Genomic DNA, 25197 nt, shown 5'->3' on the forward strand with positions numbered 1-25197 from the left:
ATAATAACAATAATAATACAATACAATACAATAATATAATACAATAATATATATTATATGATATACAATGTAACAACTAATCAATGTAAAATAAGACAGTTATGAAAAAATAAAATGTAATAAAAACTAAAAAACCTGCTCAAAAAACATGAGTAAAATTGACGACCCCCCCAAAAGTCAACATGAAACAAAAACAAAACTATTATGAAACATCCAAAACTACCTTAAGTTAACCATGCTCACAAGTGACTTTCTTGTTTTCGGGACGTGGTGATTTGTAACGTTGTTTGTGCTGCTGCGCGACATGTGGTTTTCATTTGTTTACAGAACTGCATATGAGGCCCCTTTGGTAGTAGTTTCCTATCACTTCCTTTTGCTCTTACCTATTCTTAGAGTGTGTTTGTGTGTTCTCACACATCCTCCCTTTTCCTGCCCCATTCTCTTTGACATTCTGTGTGTTAAGCAGTTTGCCTGTCTCCATTGTTTACTGGCGTGTCCCTATGCGTGTGTTCCCGAGCATGACCGCATTTGCATACTCATCTACCTCCCACCTTTTTGTTTCATTTGTTTATGATAAAGTAAGATCCAGCTCCTTTCATTGTAAACAATACCAGGAAAACATTTAGCTCTACTGCCTAATCAAACACACATGTTGATGTGTGCAAGTCTTTCACTCCCCGGAGATCCTGTAGCAGCAGATTAATTTGATCAAGACAATACAATGTTTTTGTGCTCTCCTCTGCCCTTGATGTACCCCAATTTGCTCAACTTACTGTAGCACACGTTCTGACAACATGAAGATAGATGTGTGGAGCCTGTTTAAATACAGTTTTTGTACATGGCCCTATCGTTGCCGTTTCCTTTAGGCATTGACGCAATGTTTGTTGTGGCTCATAAAAAGTTAGATGATCAAATGGCTTTAGGTGATAACCCCCCATGAAAGTTGAGGGATCGAGCAATATCGACTCTGTTATCTTGACACCCATAACAACACTGATGATTTCCTTTTTAAGACATGAGCACCTCCTCATCTGTATTTTTCTCAACATTTACCCTGTGTTCTCTATGCCTCCGATTTTAAGGCGTACTCACGCTTGGCCGTTCTAAAGAGGTTGGGTGGAAGACTAGATTTTCGGATAAGACTATTGTATTAATTTTCTTTCTTAGGCCCTGGCTGTAGAGGAATTGAGGAGGAAGTCGAGGTATACGTGTCTATACAAAGGTGGAGTGCTTGGTACTTAGGAAGTTCTCTGAACAATATTTCATTTTTTCCTAGCTTTATGCAGTTTAAATGATACAATACGAGTTCCTGTGTGCATTTGTGATCAAATGTAAATGTTTTGCAGAGGGATACAGAAGCGTTGCAAAAGTCAGAATGTCATCCCACAAAGTTCGTGCTTCATATTCGATTTGAATACAATACATAAAATGCCACAGCTATATTTTTATAATTTGAGGGTGTAGATTTCTTTGCAAAATGTATTCATTCAGTCTCAGTGAGTTCAGTGATTTGCATTTAAGTAGACATTTTTTAATCAGGGTCGTTGGTGGCACTTCTGCGATGAATGGGTCTTGCTGCAAACACTTACGAATCATTTGATGGAAAAAAAAATACTGGCACCTCCCAGTGCTAGCCAACAACACAACTTTGGCAATTACCAACAGAACATTATCAACATTGTTAACCTTACTGTCTATTGTTGTTGGCCCTCATTAGCTCTGGTATTAATATCATCCACGATAATGACTCATTAATTTTGTATCTTATACGATATGAGGCATTTTCTGCTGCCAGGTCAAGGTTAAGACGTGTGTAGAAAGTATCATCAATCTTGGTGATCAGTTTCGGTGACCGTGTGTCCCTCATTCATCACACTGATAGGTTTCGCTGGCCGTGTGGCTGCAAAGTCGCCGTCAGGGCCGGAGGCAATTAATAACCCCTTGTGACAGAATTAATGAGTGAACCTGCTCCACTCTCCTGCTGTTCCAGTGACAGATGCTAGCATTCAGCAACTAGTCACCCTCACTAATCGCCAGTACCGACCAGTGGCTCAGGTTGGTGGGTGTGATTGCGGTATGTTATCCATCTGTGTCTGAAAACACAGCACATGCTTCTAACATTTCGACTAGAATTGCTGCCAGAGGATAAACAAAACACTTTTGGAAGGAGAATCTCGCCTGTTATCCACTTGGAGAGAATTGAGAAGAAGTCACAAAGACAAAGAGAGATATGGTATAAATTCAGCTTGAATAGACTGTGGTGGCTTTTCAAGAGCAGAGGCTCTCCTTGCCCTCGGGTCCTGAAAGTCGATCGCACGTTTTTTTGTTTTTTTTTGAAAGAGCAGCTTTGTGTGAAGATGCTTCTGACTGCCCTTCTGAAGAGTGCTCACTGTCTGTTACCACTAAAAAACACCAAATGGGTTTTCATCACCCCAAAGAAGATGAAATGCAGTCAAGAGAGAAGAATGACAACACTGCAGTTTTAACTTTTTTTTTTTTTTTTTTTTTAATCCTAAAAGGCAATTGTGGTGCTTTGGCAAGCTAGGTTATATAGTGCTGTGTGCTAGATGTTTTTTTCCTGAGTTCTAGCGTTGCATACATTTTCCCTCACGCTTTCGGCCCCTGGTGTATTGCATACCTCGTTTTGTAGGCACTAGAAAAAGCTTACCTTTACTTTGCATGCAGGTCACCCATCGTGGGCTTGCATGGGTGAGTGTGTAGGTTGATGTTTTATTTGGCACGTATCGCTGTTCAAAGCCCGCTGTGTAGGCTGGTGCCACATCGGGAAACTTAGCAGGGTTATAGTTGACTTGCTTGTCTATATATAACAATGTCTTTTTCCTTGTCTTGTTTTTTGTCCATGCACCATTGTCATACAATTATTTCTTTCCTAATGTAGTGCAACTAATTACCAGGAGACGCTCCCCCCTTCATGTGAACAAAACTACTCATTCAATACCACAAACCATGGCCTCTTTTCCTCCAAATGCGCTTTAAGTCACAAACAACCGGGATGTGGATGTGGTGGGAGGAGGCCTGACAAAAGAAGATGAGGAGTGAAAAGGATTTTAGGAGAAAGGGGAAAGAATGTGATGCCCCACAGTATGTGGGATTCCATCTTTTGCCTTTTCAGGATAGAGTAAGTCACTAGTCTTTTGTCCGCCTTTGATCTCTTAGCTTAGGGATTTGGCACCTGACAAACCATCTCTATCTAAAAGGAATCCTGTAGAGAGAAAGCCTAAAAGAAAGAAAGAAAACATTGCGAAAGTTAGACAATGACTGCACAGAAAATGTGTTTTTCATTTTTAGAATTGTATTATGGGGAAAACTTGTCAGATTGTTTAAAAAAAAACTCACACATTACAATATTGTTATAGAGCGTTTGTATTTGTGCTTGTGTATGGTTTTGCCAAGTTAGCCTGGACAGTAATAAATCCATCGGCTCTTAAGGGAGATTCTCCTCTAAGGCCACGGTTTCACAGACCACCCACTGCTGCGGTACATTTTCCTCATATACGCTCCCACACTTAATAGGAAGCAAATTCCCTAGCTTTACTTAGACATCAACCTCTCCCTTCCCTCCTCTGAAAAAACCTTCTGCACTGCAGCAAATGCTGTAAACAAACCTGCAAATGTTGACATCAGGTTTTGGAGCATATTTTAAAATATGTAGGAGTAAAAAAACCACAGAAAAATGATGCCGAGCCATGACTAATGGCAAACAGATTTAGATGTTGGGCAAAGTGTTCTCAAATAGCCCATGGGGTTTAAAAGATCAGCTTAATACCGGAAGACTAAAAAACTCATCAACCGTGCACAGTTTGAGGTATTCTGCCCTAAAACTGTGTCTCTTTAAGAGGTTCAGACCCAAAGGCTGTGAAGCATACGGCTCAATTAACTCTCTCCGCAGCTTTTAGCTGAGGGGCACCATCTCAAATAGCTGGATGACCCGGCTCTCAACTCAAGACACTTTTCTGGTCAGCGCACATGTACAAACTCTGGAAGCAGCTATGGCTTTTGTCACCTGAAGCGGTCACAACCCTTGAAACACCCCACAAATCCAAAGTGCCGTTTTAGCCGATTCTAGTGTTGGAGTCCGAGCGTTATAATAGGTAGATAACACAAAGCACCCTCTGACTAATCTCCCTTCTTTGTCGCAACTGTGAAATAAAGGAATATAGTCTTTGCGCACCCCTGCAGGCCACAATCAAAGAGGCCCTTAGCTTAGCGTTAGCAGGGATTTTCTCCTGATGAACTGAGTGGGAGGGGGCAAAGAATAGCTCAGCAGGTAGCAGCGAGCCCAGCTCACCATGCTATGCTAATCCAGCAGCTGAAGACAAGACACAGCCCAATAGAGACTTTATTACGCCTTCAAGTGAGGGATTTTTCTGTATTTTATTGGGTTAGTGCAATTCCTCTGCAATTTATGTCTACTCGAATGTCTGGTGCTTGGTGGATGCGTGCTAAAAGTCTAATGCATGTAGATAGGCACCATTTCCAGAGGACGGAGTTCATCATTGCAAAGTGGCTATGGTATTGTATTTACATAGTACTTTTGGGGGACCGCACGTGTAGCTATTTGATTTCATTACTTCCGCTCAAATGAGTTTGTGTTTTCATTGTTTGTTAGACAGGTGGATCCCATACAAACTGATAACCCTTCTGAGGGGTCGAGCATATGCAGTAAGGAGCACCTCATTTAAATTTGGTGTAGATCCCAATGTAGATTTGGAGCAACATTGGCTCAATCTGTAAGCACTTGGCTTTGTGACCACGGGGATCACGAATTGTCTCACACTGCGGGTGAAAAGAAATTACAATTAGATATTGGAACGGAGCTATTCAACAAACGACCCGAAGACGGGTGTGCACTCACTGAGCAATTTACAAAAAAATCCAAGCCAGTAATCTTCTCTCAATACCATCCGATTCACATGGCAGCCTCTGGGATCGACAGGTTATTTGGTCCAATCGCTGTTGTGACTTTCCGCGCTGCACCTTTCAGAGAATTGTTCCTTTGTCCGCCTACTCTGGTGCAGCACTCGGAGTGAAATATAAGCTCAGTGAACTTCTCCAACCATTATACAAACTAAAAGACGATGGAGAAACTGGTTGAAAGAAGATCCCCCCCCACCCCCCCTGTTCTTCTGTTGCCAAGATGTGTGATAGGTGGTGTTTGCTCTTCTTAGAGGTACAGCGTACCATTGATCCCATCTAACCATAAATATTATGCTCTTTCTCTTTTAGCCTGTAAGATCGGCTACTACCGTTCCTTGGCGACTGATGGGACCTGCTCCAAGTGTCCACTCCATAGTTATTCTGTCAGAGAGGGTTCCACGTCCTGCGTCTGCGACAAGGGATATTTCCGTTCTGAAACGGACCCGGCATCCATGCCCTGTACCCGTAAGTAAATACTGCATGCAGTTCAAAGTTTTCTGTTAAATTCTGCAATATGCCGACATATACTGTATCATGAAACTAGTGCAGAGACTGTAAAGCTACGCAGACAAATACTGCTTTAGCCACAGTAATAATTTATCAAGTCCTTTCCAGTATATATCTAAACACAAAATGCTAGCGTGGGCTGTTTTAAAAGATGTATTTTGAGTTCGAGTCGTAGGTCTACTCAGTGACACTACTTGACATCCAAACAGGTCTCAAACTGATACATTCCAGATTCCTTTTTCCATAGACATTGCAGAACAGGAGATGATAGAGAGAAAGAGGGAAGCAAAGCAAAATAAATCCTTTTTTGTTCCTCTCTTGATCTTAATTTTTCTTGATCCAGCAGCATGAGTCAGTTATTCTGTTTTCCATGCCAAACTCAGAATGATTGCTGAAACAAATACCACTGAGAATCATGCATTCTCCTGATACTCCTTTCTTTTGAGACTTTTTCCTCCTTCTGAGTCATGGTACTCGGAGCTCATATCGGTAGAAATTTACACTAAGAAAGAGTATCAACCCACAAAACAAAAGAATCCTTTCCCTTGCTGCACAGGAAATAACAGCAATTTTGCTTCCATGTGACAGATGTTTATGTCTGACTGAGTATGTGTCATAAAGCAATTTCTACCAACCAAAACATCTGTTAAGTTGCTTTGCTCGTAGCTGGCTCAGTATTAGGCCCGAATGACCTGTCAAGTTCCTGTGGATTCATCAGTCAGCTTAACGGTTTATTGGATCAGACATGAGGCAGATTCCTAGAGTCTCCACGCTGAAACAAATCCAAATGGTTCAACGATTCCCTTGGAGTTTGATACATCTGCAATCAAAAGCTTGGTTTGAGAAATATTTTTACAGTGTTTCTAATGTTTGCAATAGCTAGATTTGCAGTTTTTTAATAGTCCAATTCATTATTTGAATATCAGGGAACATATGGTTTAGCCCTAAACGATTCAGATCCTTGTTAAATTTATTAAAAGACATATACCAGTATCGATTTATTTTTTTATTACAAATGTCAATGTAATTGTGTCCTACTCTAGTTGAATGAAACCATAATCCCCCCAAAGACACTTATGGGGCATTGCTTACATTAAGTTGCCGGCTGACATGGTCCCCATTGTCCTGTTAGCCGGTGTGGCATTTAACTGTGGCTGCTGCAAGCAACAGCTGTCATAGCTCATTACTGAGCTGCTTTTATTGGACCGTGCATCGCAATCTTCTGTGTTCCAAGCTGCCAACGACCTCTGGCCTCTGCTTCGTCAGTCGCTCAACATTTGATCTTTGAACTATCCATCCGCCGTTTGTCGTCTGCTCTTTTCCTTGTGCATTTTGTTTTTGCTTCTTAGCCCAATACGTAATTACAGCTGTCACTCACACTTCCCTCTACATCCCACAATTTGGTGTCTTCCTCTCAGCACCCACTCAGAAATATTTTAAGAATTTTTTCCCCCTTCTTTTTGGTGTTCAACCAACCTCCGCTTCAAATCATCGGACTAAAAGTCTGTCAACACAAAATAATGACACTGAATGAATTGGTGTCATTTCAGCCTTTGTGAGTTCAATCATTCCTGCTGGTTTTAAACTTTCAAGGCAAACAAATGTTTTGTTTTTAAGATTGTTTCTTCTACAGAAGATGATTAGGGACGGTGAAGGAAAAGGGGTGATTAGGAATGAATCAGAATTATGAGTCTCAAAAATCTCACTTTATAGTGACAGTTCAAGTGAAAATTAAGTTGAGAATAGTCAACGTGGGAATGAGAATTCTGACTTTAAATGACATATTACGTACATATTACATACATATTATGATGAGAAATGTAGCAAACCAATAATGCTTCATCTTTGAATCTTTCATCTCTCAAAAAATACGACCAGGTTTGCAAATTCTTATATTAGGTCGAGGCCAGCTCTCAAATGAAATGTGCACCTTAGCCATGTCTGAACCACATAATGTCCCAGGGAGTGTAGCCAGTGGTGGCGGTGCTTATGCATACAGTACAGCCTTACATAAAACTCCACATAAACTCAGCACAGAGCAGTAATGAAGCCCATGGACAGACACCCGTGGGAGTTGGTTGCTTCGCTGCCTGCTGGTTACAAAGAGGGGGTGTTCTACAATTTGGGGTTTCTTTTGGCCCTTGATGTGTTTCTCAGATTTTTCCCAGTTTTCTTAGTGGTGGTTTGGCTGAGAGGAATGAAGATGGAATGGGGAAGCCCCAAGGGTAGCATTGAATATATCCCAGATGGATTGCAGTAGTGCAGTTTGATGCTCAGGCCAATTTTGCCCGCCCTCCACCTTGGACCTGCACAACACTCAGCTAACGAATGCTGATAGGAAGAGACAGGAGGGAAAAAGGAAGACAACAAAAAGAGGTGGGAGCGTGTGAAGGGAGACATTTAGGGGTAAAAATGGGAAAGACAGATGAAGCATTGGCTGACAGGAAAGAAAGAACTAATGCTTGGAGCAAATTGCCTGCCCATAAACGGACGAAAATGTAGGGAGGGGTAAGCTTGAGCCTAAACTTTATTTTGGACAAACTTTTGGATGTGTGACTATGTATTTGAAGGCCTTATTGGCTAGACGTTCATCCACGAATCCATTTCCCTCTCCGCGCACCCTCATGGGATTAATTACAGTGTCACTCACAGCCAACAGCTCTCCCATTCTCCCTTGCTCCCAATGGTGCATTCTGGGAGAGCGACAGGTGTAGCTGAAGTTGGTGGAAATAGCATTGAGAAGCAGTCACGTGTGAAGCAAGAACATGTCTGCCCACTTGAAAACTTACACTGTTAAAGACGTAGTAGACCAAAATAATTTCATTTGGTGGAGCACTAAATGAAAATGAACCGATGGATAGCAAATATTACAGTACACTGTGAGGTATGGTAATTAAACAGGAAGTTCAGTAGAGCCTAAAAATTAGACAAGGGTCCCATTATAATCATGGTTGGGTGTGGGTGCCTTATTTTAGAAATCCCATTTATAACCCCTCCAAATGAAAAGCGGGTGAGGAAGACAAAATATGAGAGAGGTGGGGGAAGCAGTCCCCTGTCACAAATTTCAAATGAAATGTGCTAATATTTTTGTTAGTTTGAATATAAGTTTAGTAGCACTTTCACTCAGGCCTTTCATTTCAATCCTTTTCCCCCAGGCATCACATCATCGTACTAATCAATTTCTAAACTCTTACTTCTGAGTGTAACCTTCCCTCCGACATTTGCTCAACTTTTTAAAGTTTTATTGGAAATACACTCCCATCCTGTCCGCAGACCTTTGGATATGCGCTATGAATAAACCTTATCTTGCAAGTCTACTTAATATAGCAAAATTTGTGCACACATACTTTACAGTCCCTAAATGCATTTCTAGTCTCCTCGTTCCCGTGTCTGTGACATCTTTCATTGTCATTGTGCTACTCTAAAAATAACACTGATAATTAATTTCCTTTGCAAAATGATTAGTCTGCCAACAGACTAGATTTCATATTTCAGCGTGCATCGATCCCCCCCAGCGCGCTCGCCAGCGCTTCATTAGTCAAAGGGAGATGGAGAGAGGGCAGGGAGAGTTAAGTCAATTACTGAATCTTATGTTTGAAAGCAACACGCAAAAAACACATTCATTAAAGTAGAGCTGACATGTAAATTGAAATTGATGATGAGGGGAGTCTGTGTCACGTCTGCATTGCCGCTTGCATATAAACGCACAGTTTGTAGACTCAAGATCAAAGCAGTTGCGGCGGCGGCGGCGGTGGTGGGTGGGAGTGCTTGAGAACAATGTCCAGGGCAAACATTGTCTCCAGTTATTGTTGGCAGCCATAAGGCTGCCTGTTAGATACAGACTGGCATTTTGCTGTCTGCCGCTGATTTGACACATGAAAAAAAAAAAAAAAAATCTTTCGGTTGATTGAATTTCAGTTAAGATGTGTGGGTGAAATTGAAACCACCCTTATTTTGATAGACAGGACATTAAAAGGAAATTTAAGAAGCTTCAGCTTTTGATTTAAAAGACAAGCCAATTTAACACACACTCCTGATACTAAGTACACATGGTATGTCTCATGTAACATGAGCGTATCAACAATCCTGTGATTTATAATGTGATTAAAATTTGCTATCTAAGTATACTAAATGTGTTCAATATTTTTAGTGATGCGAAATATCCGAAATACCTCTTTGAGTGACACTTAACAACTTCATTGAAAAACAGCTCACAAATAATGCTTCAATTCGTATAAGTGGAATTTGTATTAGGCGACCTCATAGAGGTCGCAGGTTTGATTCCAGCTCTGGCCTTCCTGTTTGGAGTTTGCATGCTTTCCCTGTGCCTGCTTGGGTTTTCTTCATACTCTGCTTTCCTCTCACATTCCCAGAAACATGCATGGTAGGTATACTGGACACCCCAAATTGCCCTTAGTGTGATTGTAAGTGTGAATGATTGTTTATCCTATGTTTGCCCTACGATTTGCTGGCAAGTTCAGGGTGAACCCCGCCTACTACAGCTGGCATTCTCTCTTCCCAATAAGTGGCAAAGATGGATGATGGAATTTACGTATATAACAGGTCCTCTCTAATTGTGTAATTCTACCTAATACATATGTACCCATACCGTGTGTTCCCATATGACAAAATGGCCAGCAGATTTATTAATAACGAGGGTCTCCCCAATTGTCAACAATAAGCAATTTGTTATAAGGGTTGCAAGAATAATGTCTTCTTCTCCATTTCAAAGGTAGCCACAGGAACATTTTGGTGTAACTTGCTTAGCATCTAGCGGGGACTGTGTTCTAACCAGCAACTTTTTCATTATTCTGTATAGGGCCACCGACAGCGCCGCTCCACCTCATCTCCAATGTGAACGAGACTTCTGTCAACCTTGAGTGGAGCGCGCCAAGGAGCTCAGGAGGACGCCAGGATCTGACTTACAACGTAGTGTGTAAACGCTGTGGGCCCGATGGGCGACGCTGTCAACCTTGCGGCAACGCTATCCACTTTAGCCCCCAGCAGCTGAGTCTGAAGGGAACCAGAGTGTCCATCAACGAACTGCAGGCTCACACTAACTACACCTTCGAGGTGTGGGCGGTAAATGGCGTCTCGCCACAGAGCCCCGGACCAGAACAGGCAGTGTCTGTGACCGTCACCACCAACCAAGCCGGTAAGCTAATCAGACATGGTTTGATTGAGTTTGTGGGAGGAGAACGTCATTAAAGAGCCTGAGGGAAGGTCTAATTGTAATATTAAGGGAAGTAAGATGATGCTGCAGTCTACTGCTTTTTGACAATATTCTAGAAAACGTACTGTAGATTTAAAAGAGTTTGTGTACAAATCAGTACAGTACAAACTATATTACCAATACTATGTCATACTTTGGCCCACTGAATTTCCGCCACATGTTAGAAACTCCGGATGGCGAGGAAGACCCTATCGCCATTGCATTGACTAGTGTGCATTCGAAGGAGATTAGTAATTTTTTAGTATGCACCGTAGGTGATCATTCTGCATTTTGGGGTTATAACCTGCAGGGACAAAACATGATTATTAAAGATGGGAATACATTTTGGTGACAGCTGGAAATATGTGTAGGATGATGGATTCTTTTCAGGGGGAAATTATTTTCTGCAATATTCCACTTGAGTTTTGCATAATTATGCATGTGAAGGACCCCGATGGCGCAAGCTGCAACATGCTATATTTAGAGCTGGAGCTAATGGATGAGATGAGTTGTGTTGATCCACTAAAGGTGTCCTTAAAAATACTGCTAGAATTGTTTGCGTAATTAAAGTAGAGGATGTCCAGCAATGCAACATCTACTCTTGAGCTCAAGAGGAGCCGCTCGGGGGTGCATTCGTTGCCACCGCCGGTTTTGTCATTTTGCCATTTTGCAACCGGCTGTTGCGCAAATGGATTTTACGACCCCGGTCCTTTCTCGTCATCCCTCCCTGCTCTCTACCACTTAAAGCTGATCATTACTTTGGGCTCGTTTACTGTTCTGCTCTTGGGTGGCAAGCTAAGTGCCCCTTTTGTGTCACTTTTTATCACTAATTTCCATCCCTGGGAAAAAAAGAGGATGTCTTGGATGCAGTTTGGACTGGCAATTTGAGGACACAGTGGCTTGATTTATCAGCCGGGGTCAGTGAAATAGAGATGAATGGCTGTTTTGCTTGTGGAAGAGCTGAGATCATTGCCAGGCAGCCTTGTGTAGGAGCCGTAATGGAGTGCACCTCTGAGTCAAGGCCGAGAGTTTTGGAGTCGTGTGACGGGGTGGTCCCGCTGGCGCAAATTTGCACAAAACAATCCAAAAACACACGCATGTGGAATTAAACAAAATCACGCAAAGTGACGTCCCTCTATAATTTCAGTCAACGCATCTGCGGCCTCCCGGTTTTATGATATAGACATTGCTGCCTTTGGCTTGTCACTGGTGCATATTTCACAACTGTTCCATAGGATTAGTTATGAGGCACTTGTAGCTTGAAGTGTGTGTATGTCTGTACGGATGTGAAAAGTGAGATATACTGGTGAGACTGTTTATACATTAAGAGACCATCAGCATTTGCCTCTCAAACAATGTTGCCTATGTGTCCATGTCTCCTTTAGGATGTGTGTGCCTTCGCCTGTGCCTGTGTGTGTGTGTTAAAGAGGATATATCCAGAATGATTGGATTTCTTTCTGCTAATACTCACGAGAGGCTTTGGAATCTCTGGTTTCAGCCTCTGGTAATGCAGCTCGTCATCTGCGGCTGTCCCTTTCCCCGTGTTGCCTCCCTTCGTCCAGGCACGGCGGATTACTCATTTATTATGATAGATTTATTAGGATTTATAACTGCTGTAGAAAAGACGGCCCGGCCTCCGCTGCCTCCCCATTAAAGTTCGAATTTCAGTCGCAAAGGAAGAGGTGAGGGGTGCAGCTTGGAATGAAGGAACACTCAGATTTCTGACAAAGAAGAAAACAAATGGTTTTCGAGAGAGCTGCGCCAAAAGAAAATTAACACATTAGCACTGTTGATTGCACATTCAGGAATCTGCAACTAGACGGGTGTGACAGAGTTAGATTCTTTGCCTTGACGCGAACAATTCCAGTGGCATAAATCAGTGGGAGTGTAACCCCATCACCCGGTCTGCGAGAGGAGCGAAAGGGTGTGGGAAGGGTTTGGGTTTTGGGAGGGGGGGGCATGCTTTGAACTGACCCCTGGTTGTAAAAGGAAGTGTTTTTCCCCTTTATGAGATCAAACACTTTCTACATGTGCATATTGTGACAAAGAAGGGAAAAAAACATCTAAAAGGGAGGTGTTTATGTTTCCATAATAAAATCTTGGCAACCCTAGGTGACAAAATGTGAATTAGAGCATGTGAGTGTGTGTGCGCGAGGGGCTGTCTGTCAGCGAACGTATGTGTGAGTTTCCATCTCCCTGGCAAAACGGACATGTGCAAATGTGTTTGGGGAGATGGAAGCACCTTGTTACATGGGGTGGGAAAGGATCATGTAAGCAGAAGCCATTTTCTTGACACTGTGAAATACAGCTCCCTTCCCAGCTTTTTTTTTTTTCCCCCTTGGTAACAGCAAAACTCAGGGACTCCAATCTGGCAGCCGGGATTCAATCTGGCAACCACATGTGCTCAACAGCATCTCTCTCTTTTAATTATTTTTTTTTCAAACCGTAATCCACCGCATATTTGCACAGCTCGCATCAACCATATACAGTATTTCACGTTGCAAAAACAGTGAAAGATTTACATGATTGCAAAGTAAAACCCTCAACAAATTGTTTTTGAGAGTAAAATGCAAACCCAACGAGAATGTTACAATTCATCTCACACGGTCTTCCCAAGTTGTTGTCTCGGGTAAAAGGTCTCTGCAGGAGAAGGCAAGTTTGGGTTACATCGTTGAAAAAATATTTAAAATACATCAGGTTTTATTTTGTGCATTCTTTTGATTATTAATCAATAGGTAATAAAACACAGCCTTTGCAAAGCACTTAGCGTATTTCCTGCACGCGCTGCTTGTAACCCTGCAGTCTCGTGCCAGTAATTCTCAGGAGGGACTACTCAAAAGTCCACTCATCTTCATCCTCACATTAGTTGAAGGAGAAATAAAAATGCAATGAGAGAAGCGGAACACAATTAAATTGCAATATCTGTCATCTTTGGAGAAAAGATGGATGTGTGGATTACCTGAGTGGAATGAAGGTCAGTGAACCCTCTGGGTTTTTTTCTATCGTAGCTGGAGTGTCCTCGCTCAGTCCCACGGGGGGCTTCAAATTGGCTCTCCCCGGCTGGGAAAGATTGATCGAGGGATACAAATGGCCGCCGTCTAATTGTTTAACAGAGATGCAACACATTAGGCCACCACAACCTTGGGTTAATCCGTTTACCAAGAGATGTCTGCAATCCCAAACCTCTTCATCTCCATCTCAACTCCCACCAGTCCCACTGAAAATGCCCCCTCCTGCTTTTGCCTTGCCCGCCTGAAATTCAATCCACGGCTGGTGCTTAAATTCCAGGCCTGTTTGAACTCAATCCGCAGCTAAAAGCAGGGTTTTGTTCGTGTAAGCTTAAATACTCAGTTCCCTGGAGCCTGTGGTCAAAGTGATGAGAATGCATATAATGTCACAGATAATCCAATCGTGATCGCTGGATGATAAACCCCTCATTAATCACTCCGCTGTAATGTTTTAAAAAACAGATTGAGGAAGGTTATGGTGGAGCACAGGTCCAAAAATGTATTCGATGTAAACCTTACGGTCTAATAAAATGTGGCAAAGACGAAGAAGAGAACGGTAACTTTGGTTGATTACAAGACAATAATATCGAGTATATTCATGTTTTTTCATTTGTAACGTTATGTACAGTTAATATAAAAATCCACACACCTTTGTTCAAATAGCCTGCTTTGGTCATATTAAAAAATGGCGCCAAGATGAATCATGACTCGTACTGTACAACGAATTTAAGGAAAGACGAGTGATTTTTTTTTAAAGAGGGTCTGCAATCAAAATATTCAGTGTCCTGTTTTCACCCCTCCCCTTGAACAAAAAAACATGTTTTCAAAAAAGATTAAATGATTTATCTTGTTCTATTTTTTGTATCACAAAAAACACCTGGCACTGAACATGGATGTCGACTTTTTATTTCTCTGAATAACCCATTTATAATGTTGGCGCGCTTGCTAAGAAATAGAAGTTTGATTTGTGCATTAGCGACATAGTGAAGGGTGGGTTCAAGTGAGCCATTATCTGTGCTTTAACCTTCATGTGTTAAAGGCGCCAGAATGCAGATAGCTCTGTTGCTTGAATTATGGCCTTATTATCAGCTGCTGCAGAAATGGCTCAGGATAAGATCGCTGCGTGGGGCTTTAATGAAAACCAATTGATATGCTCTCTTGAAGACAAAAAAGGCAAAAGCCTTGAGCTCATTTTTGTGCTTTTCCGGGTTCTACTTTGTAGCATCACAGGCTTCTCCAAGGTGACCTGAAGATATGCAGAAAAACAAGGTTGTTATTACTTGACCTCCTCACAGGGGTGAGTGTCAGCCAAGGAACACTGGATCAGTTGTAGTTATTCCAACCATCAGCGATGCAATACGTATATCATATTTTTAATCAAGCTCTGTGGTTGTGCCGCATCACTTTTCAATAAACGCCAAAACCAAACACAAGTGAATGCCTTGTGGTGTCAAAGATAAAAGTGGAGAAGATTTAAAAGAGCAACAAAAACAGACTTCTTGTCTCCAAGGCTGCAGGATGAAAGACAAGTAGAAAACAGCAGCCTTAAATTGTTTTTTTTTCCCTCTTGTTTAGCTCCCTCCCCGGTAACATCTGTCCAAGCCAAGAACATCACAAGACATACCATATCGCTGGTGTGGCAACCTCCGCAACGAGCCAACGGGGTGATCCTGGAGTATGAGGTCAAGTATTACGAAAAGGTAAGTAGTTGAAACATTGGCAAATGATCCGGTATTCTTTTCTAGTTCTTATTACAATTTCCCCCCCTTCACAGGACCAAAACGAAAAAAGCTACAGGATCATAAAAACCTCATCTAGGAACGCAGACATCAAGGGTCTCACTCCCCTCACTTCTTATGTGTTCCATGTGCGAGCACGTACAGCAGCCGGCTACGGAGAATGCAGCGGCCCTTTTGAATTTATGACAAACTCCGGTGAGTCTAGCCACATACAGTGCTCTTTTCAAGACTGACATTTTTTTTTTTCATGGCAGAACCGACTTCTGCGAAATCTTGCAATGATAGCATCTTTTACGAGTGACTTTTTCGGAGAGCCATTTTTCAAAATAGCTGTTGTGCGTGAAAGATAAATGATATCAGGATTGCAGCACCTGACTTGAAACTAGAGGAGTCACCATTATTCACGGTGCAACGAGTCTCAGTGAATATACCAATAAAGATTCAGCTTTTATGAATTATTTCATTTTGACTCAAATGTTGGGTGCCAATGTGTTTTGATTTTCTTCAGAGTGAGTCAAGTTGAAACATTTCTTTACTTTTCTGTGCAGCCACACTATTTAGATTATAACTTTATGTATGGAACATGAATTAAGCAGCAACGTCCATTTGTATCCATCTCATTCAACCAGTGCCACTCAATTATATTTTGCCTTTACTTTTCATGCCACTCCCGCTCACTGCGCCGACTAAGACTATTGTCTCTAAAAATTGTGTAGGTATACCAAAAACTGTATTTTTTTTTTTTTTTAAACCAGAGAAAAATACATACAAATCGACTTTCAACTGTTAACAATTTTTATGGCCTTTATACAGGTTACATGTCTAAATAAACATGTCTAAAATAACAACAAAAAACTAGCGCTTCAAAGTGCTTAAAATAAAAAAACAACAAAAACACAAATAAAAGAAATATTGCATCTAAACTTCACAAGGTAAAAACAAAGCCTTTTCCTTGGGTTCATCCTCTTCCTCTCAGGGGGACTCGCCTCACTATTTGAGAAGGACTGCATTATTCCATTTTGACACTTGCTGTCAACAGAAAATAAGGGCTAAGGTTAGGACCAATCACTCCTCAGATTGCGAACATCAACAACTAAACTTAGAAAACAGATCGTCAGTGAATGGTCATTCTCTGAGCAAAAGCGAACTCATTTTCGTTCGACACTACAGCAAGTGTTTGGCACGTTTGCCAGTTCAGGGACCCAAGTTCAAATCCACCTCGCTTTGGACTTCTGTGTGGTGTTTTCATGTTCTCCCCAAGCTCGCGTGGGTTCTCTTCATGCATTTTGGCTTCCTCCCACACTCCAAAAAAAATGCATGGCAGGTGTATTGAAAACACTAAATTGTCCTTAGGTGTGATTTGATGCGTGAATGATTGTCTTTGTTTTGTGCCCTGTGATTGGCTGGCAACCAATTCAGGGTGTTCCCCGCCTACTGTCCAAAACCAGCTGGAATAGGCACCAGCAAGCCTGCGACCCTTGTGAGGACAAGTGGCTCTAGAAAATAAATGGAAAGACTACAGGAAGTGGTGAAATGGCCTCCCCCTGAGATGGATAAAAACGGGTACATTTTGCTGCCTACTTTATATTTCACAAATATCCTTATAATCATGTATAGACTAGTAGGGATGCATTTAATTTTTTTGTTTTGTTTTTTTAAAAAAAGATGAGGTTGAGCTCACCTTTAAAATGTGATCATACAGTTTTACACCCTTCAAAACTCTAATCTAAGTAAGAGTGCTTTTAATACAGGTCCTAAAACTAAACTTTAGCAAACACTGCTGTTTTGGCCTGTGAAATATGTCTAGACAACATGCAATATGTCATTTATAGCAATTCTAGAGCTAACAATGCAAGCAAATGGGGAAAAAAATGAGAGCCATATGACGGTGTGCATGGTTAGAGAACTGATGGAGGGACCAGGTGTCTCCTTTGTGATGCAGATCCAAACAGCGGCGCATGATAATGACACGGTCAAGCACACAACCTAATGGGCTGTCATTGTCTTTCAATGAGGGCCAACAGCAGTAGACTTTATGGCGGAATCGTAAAACAAAGCGATGTGTGTGAGTGAAAGGGAGGTGGGTTGAGCATGTGTGTGCAGAGTGTTTGGGAGACATCGAGAGGGGTCAATGACTGACACAGAACGCATTGCTCTTTTTTACTCATTATATCGCTCTTCCCTCGTTCAGTGCCGGCTCCTATAATCGGGGATGGAACCAACTCTACGGTGTTGCTGGTGTCTGTGGTCGGCAGCGTGGTGCTCCTCCTCCTCCTCATCAGCGCGTTTGTCATCAGCCGAAGGTGGGCTTCATCCCGTCTGGCTCTTTTGTTCTCCGTCAGTCCGCGTCTCTTCCGCGATGAGCGATGTCTCGCTCAGCACCGGGAAAAGTGGCTGTCAGAAAGCCGAGCGGGAGAGCTATTGCGCCATACTCGCACGTGATGAGTGATGACCCCTCACGCCGAAGACGTGATTGACAGCCGCGACAGCTGAAGAGATGCAATCAGCGACCCCTCGATCCCTGTCCTTTGCATCCATCCTCACTCCTCATCCCCCATCCTCTGCTTATCTCGTACCCATTTCAATCTCGGCCGCTGGTTATTGTCCCCCGCTGTGCCTTGCTTACTGACGTGAGGAATATGAGAAAGGGAAACGGTTTAAGGAAAGGCGCGAGGAGCATAGCGGCGGACGATGAGATAAGCAAGAAATGAAAGGTAGCAGGCAAAATTGAGACAGTCAGACTGAGAGGCATCAGGTGGATTTGCGGTGACCCAATCTCAGGGTGTTAACCAGCGAGCAGGACAAAGCTCTGTCACACAGATGGGATTACATGCAGATGGGGCTGCCTCACCTCAGGGTCCTAACCATGCTCGGTGTGTGAGTGTGTGCATGTGTGTGACCGCAATTACGGTGACTTTTGAGCATTAATGGGTTTTGAATTCATTATAATGTGTGTGCATTTTACTTTTACTTGTTAATTGGTGTGTGAGCATTATTATACCAAACCGATGTGTATCTGAATTGGGTAATAAAATAGATTTATGGCGTGCCTTTGTGTATTCTGGCTTTCCATTTGATTGGCCCGCTTTACAAGAAAGCAGGTGGTTGTCTTTGCCTTCTTTGTACTGTATGCATGTGATGACCACTGTCATTGTGTTGTGGCGGCCATGCGGTGATTGCGGGAGGGACTGTAATCACGTAGCTGTTAACCCTCATTGCACGACGGCAGAAGAGGACAATGTCTCACACATGTGGTCACGGATATCAGCGCATCAATGTAATCCTGAGGGATTTCAACATATTGTGCTATAGAATTCATTTATAGCTTGTGAGCCTTCATTAGTCTTCTACTTTGTTTCTGTTTTATCCCTCAGAGGGAGAAATGTTGTAAATGATAGAGCTGTAACAACACGTTTGAGAAATCAAGTCAACCCCAATTTAAAGGACATAAATATTTTATTGTGACATTATGAGAAAATACATTAATTTTTTTAGGTGACACGTAACCTGATGCTTATTTTCTCTTTCCCCAGAAGGAGTAAGTACAGTAAGGCCAAGCAAGAGTCAGATGAAGAGAAGCATTTACATCAAGGTAATTTCATGTGAATTCAGCGCCTACAAATTCTGTAAGCCAAAAACATTGGCGCTTTTCAGTATTTTGACATGCATGCACCATTGACCACGACTGGAAAGAAGAAATGGGAATGTTGTTAAAAACAATTTGGCGGCAAATATATTGCCACCCTCGCTTACTCTATAATACTCATCATCATGCCATTAGCATTGGTATTGGCGTCCAACAAACATTTTATTAAACTACGTCTTCATCAGAGACAGCCACAGTGACATGAAAGGACGCATTAGTGTAAATCTAGGTATTGGAGACAAAAAGGATGGTGGAGGAGTGCGGTGTAGCCTGCAGCATAACAAATATAGAAGAAGAGATAAAGACTGACTTTTTCTTGTTCTTTTTTCAGGAGTGAGGACATATGTCGACCCCTTTACCTATGAGGACCCAAATCAAGCTGTACGCGAGTTCGCCAAAGAGATTGATGCATCCTGTATCAAGATCGAGAAAGTGATTGGCGTCGGTAAGTAGAAAATATTTTAAAACTATTCATCTTACCTCGTATTACATATATTTGTTTTGAGGAGATGTTGCTGAGAGAGACTTTTGCGATGGGATGTTGAATTATTTGTTTTCATGCCAATACTGCCGTTCATGCAAAAACTGCCGTTCTTCCACAGGGACTCTTTCCCCCCCTGAGGATAACGCTTCAGTTGCCTTTGAGCACAACAGTAGAAACTAAATATGTTGTACTAATTCTGCAGCTGAAGAAAAGTCATCCAATGACAAAACAATAAAGAGAAGAATCAATATCCATTTTATGTTTCTCCCTCAGCGCAGAACCGACTGCGGGGAGGGAGCAATAAGGGATTAGAGACCCTGATCAATGTTTAAAGAGGACCTCTTCCAAGATACACATAAGAAAAACAAACACTGGCGCCAGTGGGTTGCACTTTAAATAATACTATGTTTGTTTTAGGGGAGTTTGGCGAGGTCTGCAGCGGCCGTTTGAAAATGCCCGGCAAGAGAGAGATCTGTGTGGCCATAAAGACGCTGAAGGCTGGATACACCGACCAGCAAAGGAGGGACTTCTTGGCTGAGGCTAGCATTATGGGCCAGTTTGACCACCCCAACATCATCCACCTTGAGGGTGTAGTCACCAAATGTATGTCTATTTTTCTTGACTACTGTTGTTAGAATTCACTTGTCAGTCACCTTGACTCATTTGCAGATTTCCAATTACTCCCAACTCCCTCAACCCACAAACATGCAAACATTGTTATTACATGTTTGTCCAATACGCAATATAGTTAATACACCATAAAGGACATCCACGTACCTAGCTCCCTACCCTCCACACCCGCCGCTTAACAAATGTAACAATAAATCATTCTAGCCTACATTGTGGGTGACATTGTCGGAAGGTTGATTCAGATAAATGTCTGTCGGACTTTGCTTTTTTCATAAGGTTGCGGGATAAGTAAATGATGTATTTAATGAATTGAGCCTTACTAATGGTTGAGTTTGTAGCAATGTGCGCTGCCTGAACTCAAACTGTAAAAGCTGGAGCATCCCAACATGATTGGTGTATTGTAAGTATCTCACAGGCAGGCTGTCACCCGGTGGCCTTTTTCCAGATGGACAGGCTACATCGTCAGTAGGAAGGGTAAGGGGAAATAGAGCAAGGTGGGCAAATGGTGAGGGGGTTGCTAATGGCCCAGGAACAGTCCCTGTAGTGCAGCATGGGCTCATTAATCATGGTGTCAGCTCTAAATGTGTTTGGGGTTAGGGCGTGATACCCTATCCCTCCTCTATCTGCTGCTGCATGGTCACAAAACACTGGTCACATCTCCCTCCCTCTGCCCTTGGTGTTATCTCCTTCATGCCCCCCCAACCTTGGCTATGCCATTTACTCCTTGTCCCGATTGTGTTTGTTAGGACTGAGGTGCGTGTGTGTTTGTGTAAAACTCTTGTCAACACGTCTGTGCACTTCGAGTTCCATGCATGTGTTCGGGACGGCCGATAGCCGATGGCCAGCCTCAGCTTAGGTTAGATGGATGAAGTGCCCTAATGCGTCGTGACATAGCGGCAGCCTGGTCCTATCTGCTCGATAACACCGTCTCTGACCCTTCTGCACGCACGACACAAGACAGATGCGTGCATGACCTAGACAGACCTGAAAGCGAACAGCGGCTCAGGCAGAATTACTTATCTCTTCCAACACATATCACCCCTTATACGACCCCCCGGACCTCAACCAGAAGCCGTGGGAAAGGCATAAGGAAATGCGGAGCGATGGACAGGAGCTATGAAAAAGAATCGGAGACAAGCCAGGGGAGGTGCAAATAGAGACGCCGACAGAAAAAGACAGGCGGGTGGTTAGGAGGTGATGGATTGGAGGAGCGACAGAGGACAACAACAGGAACGACAAAAAAAGGAAACCGAGAAGGCGAGTGAACCAGAGGCTGAAAATGACGAAGCGTTGAGGGTTAGATGAGGGAGACGGATGAGCCGTGCCGCGGCGATAGCCGGCAACACGAAAGACCAGTGAGCCGGAGCAAGAAGGGCATCTTGATAACATGATAACTAACTCTCCGCCTCCTTCCACTCTCCCTTCTGAGAGCTCAACTCAAGGTTCAGGCAAATGAGTCCTTCACACTAGATCGTGTCGGCGGAATCTATTAAAAACCAATTATTTGAATTGTACTTCCCTCTCTATTTCAATGAAGCTAAAAGGAATTTTTAACGTGGCATGAACTTGTTGGCATGTCCAACAGAGCCAGTTAAGGCATATTAATTATGAATACTCCTCAGTGGGCTTCTAAAATACATGATTTTATATAATCTTTTCACTAAGGACTGCCAGAGTGCATTTGGAAGCCTTCAGCCTTAAACCCAGTCCCCATTAAAATGTCGAATCTACATAAAGCAAGCCTCTAAATTAAAGACAGATGAGTTATTAAAAGCGAGTCTTTGAGTTTGAGTGGGCCTCCGAGGAGCGTTTGCCTGCTGATTTCCCAATATTGTCCCTTTGTTGCCGGATTCTCCCTACCCGGTTTCATTGGCAGGTGATAATCAGCGCTCTTTCGAGAGTCTCTGCCCAGGGTTCATTGCCAAAGGCGGCGGGGCGTATTCAGTAAACACGGAATTAGCATGCAAATAAGCTGCGAGGAATAGGGCGGAGCTGAAAAGGCGAGAGTTTAAGGTCGCAGGTCAGACGCTCTTCAGACTGGATTGGGGAGCTGTCAATCAGCGGCGCCTCGAGGGCAGAGGCCCTCAACAAAGGGAACAAAGATGGCTGACAGAGAGGCCCCCGCTATCCCCCAACTTTAAATCCACTTCCTCTTTTGGGGGCATCGTCCGAGCGCCCCGTGATTAATAGCGTGCCAGTCACACAGTGGGTGAGGGGGTGAGAGACAGCCTCTTGGCAAGGCGAGCGGCCTGCTGTGGACGGGAACGTCACCTTCGGGATCTGAGCTGCCAACGGCTCAGCGGCTCTGCTCCTTCGAGTATTCTTCCAGAATGTATCGGAGATTTGCATTTTAAGCTAAAGCTTTAAGTCAGCGCTTCTTATTGCAATCAGCTTTTAACTTAGCCCTGCTGCTTGGAATGGAACAAAACAAAACATGTTCTCTGTCATGCAATGGCTGGTTAGCTATCAAGCCATCGTGATGTTTTTTCTTCTTCACATGCATTGCTTCTCATGCATACTATCCCCCTCATCTAATGAGAAACAAAGACAGACGGAGAGAGCCACCAGGGAAAAGCCAACCTCACGGTTGTATGAATTCCCGCGCAGATAAAGACACAGATGCTCCCCAAAGAGAAGAAGAGTGCGAGAGATCGAGAGATGAGGTGAAAAAGCCCAGAGGAATGGGCGGGGTCACGGGGAAAAGGAAACGATACGGCGTATGGAGGGAAATGTGCAACACGGCGGAGAGTGACAGATGTGTCAGACATTGGCGGGAGAAAGAGGTCAAAGGGACATTAAGGGGTATTAATGATGAGTCAAATAGACTGTGGATGGAGGGTTGTGACGAGATGTCACACAAAATGTCCAAAGTCTGTCATACTTGCATCAAAAACAAAGAAGTGTGTCGCCATGTTTTTATTGCAGAGGAGAAGATGCCTTAGCGTGTGCAGCAAAAGAAAGAGGATGTCAGGGCAACTGTTACACTGAGCTAATTAAATCACTGCGGGACATAGATTGATGGCCCAACACACACACGTGCACGCATAGGAGCACACACACACTTAAAATTCCTCAGAGAATCTGCTGGGCTGTCATGTGCATCATTTAACTCTATAATCATCTGCCTTTCATTCTCTCTCTCTCTCTCTCTCTCTCTCTCTCTCTCTCTCTTTTTTTTTTTTTTTTCCTCAGGTAAGCCAGTGATGATTATCACAGAGTACATGGAAAACAGATCGCTGGATGCATTCCTGAGGGTCAGTCATGCGTTTCTATGTGTGTGTGTGTGTGTGTGTGTGTATCTGTGCGTGTGTATAACATACAGCTGTAGTATACTGATTCAATCTTATCACTTTACTGTCATCTACCCAAATTACAAGCATTTATTCACAAACATTCAGCCTTATCTTTATCCTCGTCCTTTATCGAATGGGCATATTTGTTTCAAGAATTTTACTCAGATTTCACATGTGTGATGGTGAGATTAATTAAACGCTAGACTTTGGACGATCACTATAAGCATCAAGCATCCTGGACAAACTGTGAAACAAGGGTCTTGAATGTTTCTGAACCTAATAGATACTTTTTATGTACTGATAAGTGCTAAAGGCTACCAGTTTTATATACACTTCTGGCAACACATTTTTCACACATTACCTTTGATGGTATTGCCATTATGTTTTTATTGATCATTTTTATAGATGTAACAAGACCTCGATTAGAATGGCACAAAATTTTTCGTTCCTTCATAAACTAAGATCTTTCTTGGCCTGTTGGGCCAGGGGTGCAATGGATACATGCCTGGCATGACAGTAAATGAAAGGACAATGGCATGATACAATAAATGTTCAATAAATCTCACCATACCAAATAATATAAGGACACAAATGCCTTAGTATGCTTTTATTTTGAAGTTGTTACCTGCAGTGTTTCGCGTCAGCATAACGGCTTGACTAGTCTTTGTGCTGCACAAACTGTTGCTCCCAACTACCGTTGCAAACAATGCAACGTACTGAAATCATGTGCAAAAAAATGGCTTAATTATGCTCTGAATTTCAGTGTCTCCAAAGGAAATATTGTCAGATTTCTTTAGTCCTCTATGAAAGCAGACTGATTGGCATTGTGTTGAATCGAAGACATTTGCAAACATTTATTTTAACTTTGCAAAACAATCAATATTTCTCTTAAATTTCTGTCATTTGATGGACCAAACCAGCAACTGAAACATTTTTAAAAATCCAGTTTTTCAAAATTCAAGATTCAGGAGTTTTTATTGTCATATGTATCGCGGGAAACTACCTGGTGCGCATGAGCACCGTTTTTATTGACCTGTGGTGTAGAGGTGAACGGCGAGTCCCGTTTACACGAAATAGTTCAGCACACCTATTATTGTTTGGAAGACTTGACCCTGAAATGGCATTCCACTGTGCTTGTGTAGGTACATTCTAGTCGACAAAATTTGATGCAAAATATGCGCTCTACATACAGTAGAATGGTTAGAAAAAAAATCACGTTTTTTTCACAGTTGAATTCAACATCTGTTTCCTCTTTTCTGTAGAAGAATGACGGCCACTTCACTGTGATCCAGCTAGTAGGCATCCTACGTGGTATCGCGTCAGGCATGAAGTACCTGTCGGACATGAGCTACGTCCACCGCGACCTGGCAGCTCGTAACATCCTGGTCAACTGCAATTTGGTTTGCAAGGTGTCTGACTTCGGCATGTCTCGTGTGCTGGAGGACGACCCTGAGGCTGCTTACACTACTAGGGTGAGTATGAGTGTAAGTGCCTCACTATGTGTCATCGCTATTTTGTGAATTGTCAGCTTTTATTTATCAGGTCATTTTTTTAACACTTTAGGGAGGAAAGATCCCAATCCGCTGGACGGCCCCCGAGGCCATCGCTTACAGGAAGTTTACTTCATCCAGTGATGTATGGAGCTACGGCATTGTAATGTGGGAGGTGATGTCATATGGCGAGCGGCCATATTGGGACATGAGCAATCAAGATGTAAGTCCATTGTTTCTTTTATAGAGG

General features: G+C 42.7%; 1 protein-coding gene across 2 annotated transcripts in view; it reads left to right on the forward strand.

The window, feature by feature from the left end:
• Positions 1–25197, forward strand: part of epha4a (eph receptor A4a) — a 47147-nt gene that overhangs the window by 16054 nt on the left and 5896 nt on the right. The window contains exons 4-14 of one of the 2 annotated variants that reach the window (XM_088427077.1): positions 5248–5403; positions 10265–10600; positions 15241–15365; positions 15440–15599; positions 17596–17707; positions 18938–18996; positions 19382–19495; positions 19952–20137; positions 23357–23418; positions 24720–24929; positions 25021–25170. In XM_088427077.1, the coding sequence (XP_088283203.1) occupies positions 5248–5403; positions 10265–10600; positions 15241–15365; positions 15440–15599; positions 17596–17707; positions 18938–18996; positions 19382–19495; positions 19952–20137; positions 23357–23418; positions 24720–24929; positions 25021–25170 (1670 nt within the window). The remainder of the gene's footprint in view (positions 1–5247; positions 5404–10264; positions 10601–15240; positions 15366–15439; positions 15600–17595; positions 17708–18937; positions 18997–19381; positions 19496–19951; positions 20138–23356; positions 23419–24719; positions 24930–25020; positions 25171–25197) is intronic. The other variant, XM_088427078.1, reaches the window with a different exon arrangement.

This window comes from Hippichthys cyanospilos, chromosome 11 (genome assembly GCF_059441005.1).
Source record: "Hippichthys cyanospilos isolate Australia breed blue-spotted pipefish chromosome 11, RoL_Hcya_1.0, whole genome shotgun sequence".
NCBI lineage: Eukaryota > Metazoa > Chordata > Actinopteri > Syngnathiformes > Syngnathidae > Hippichthys > Hippichthys cyanospilos.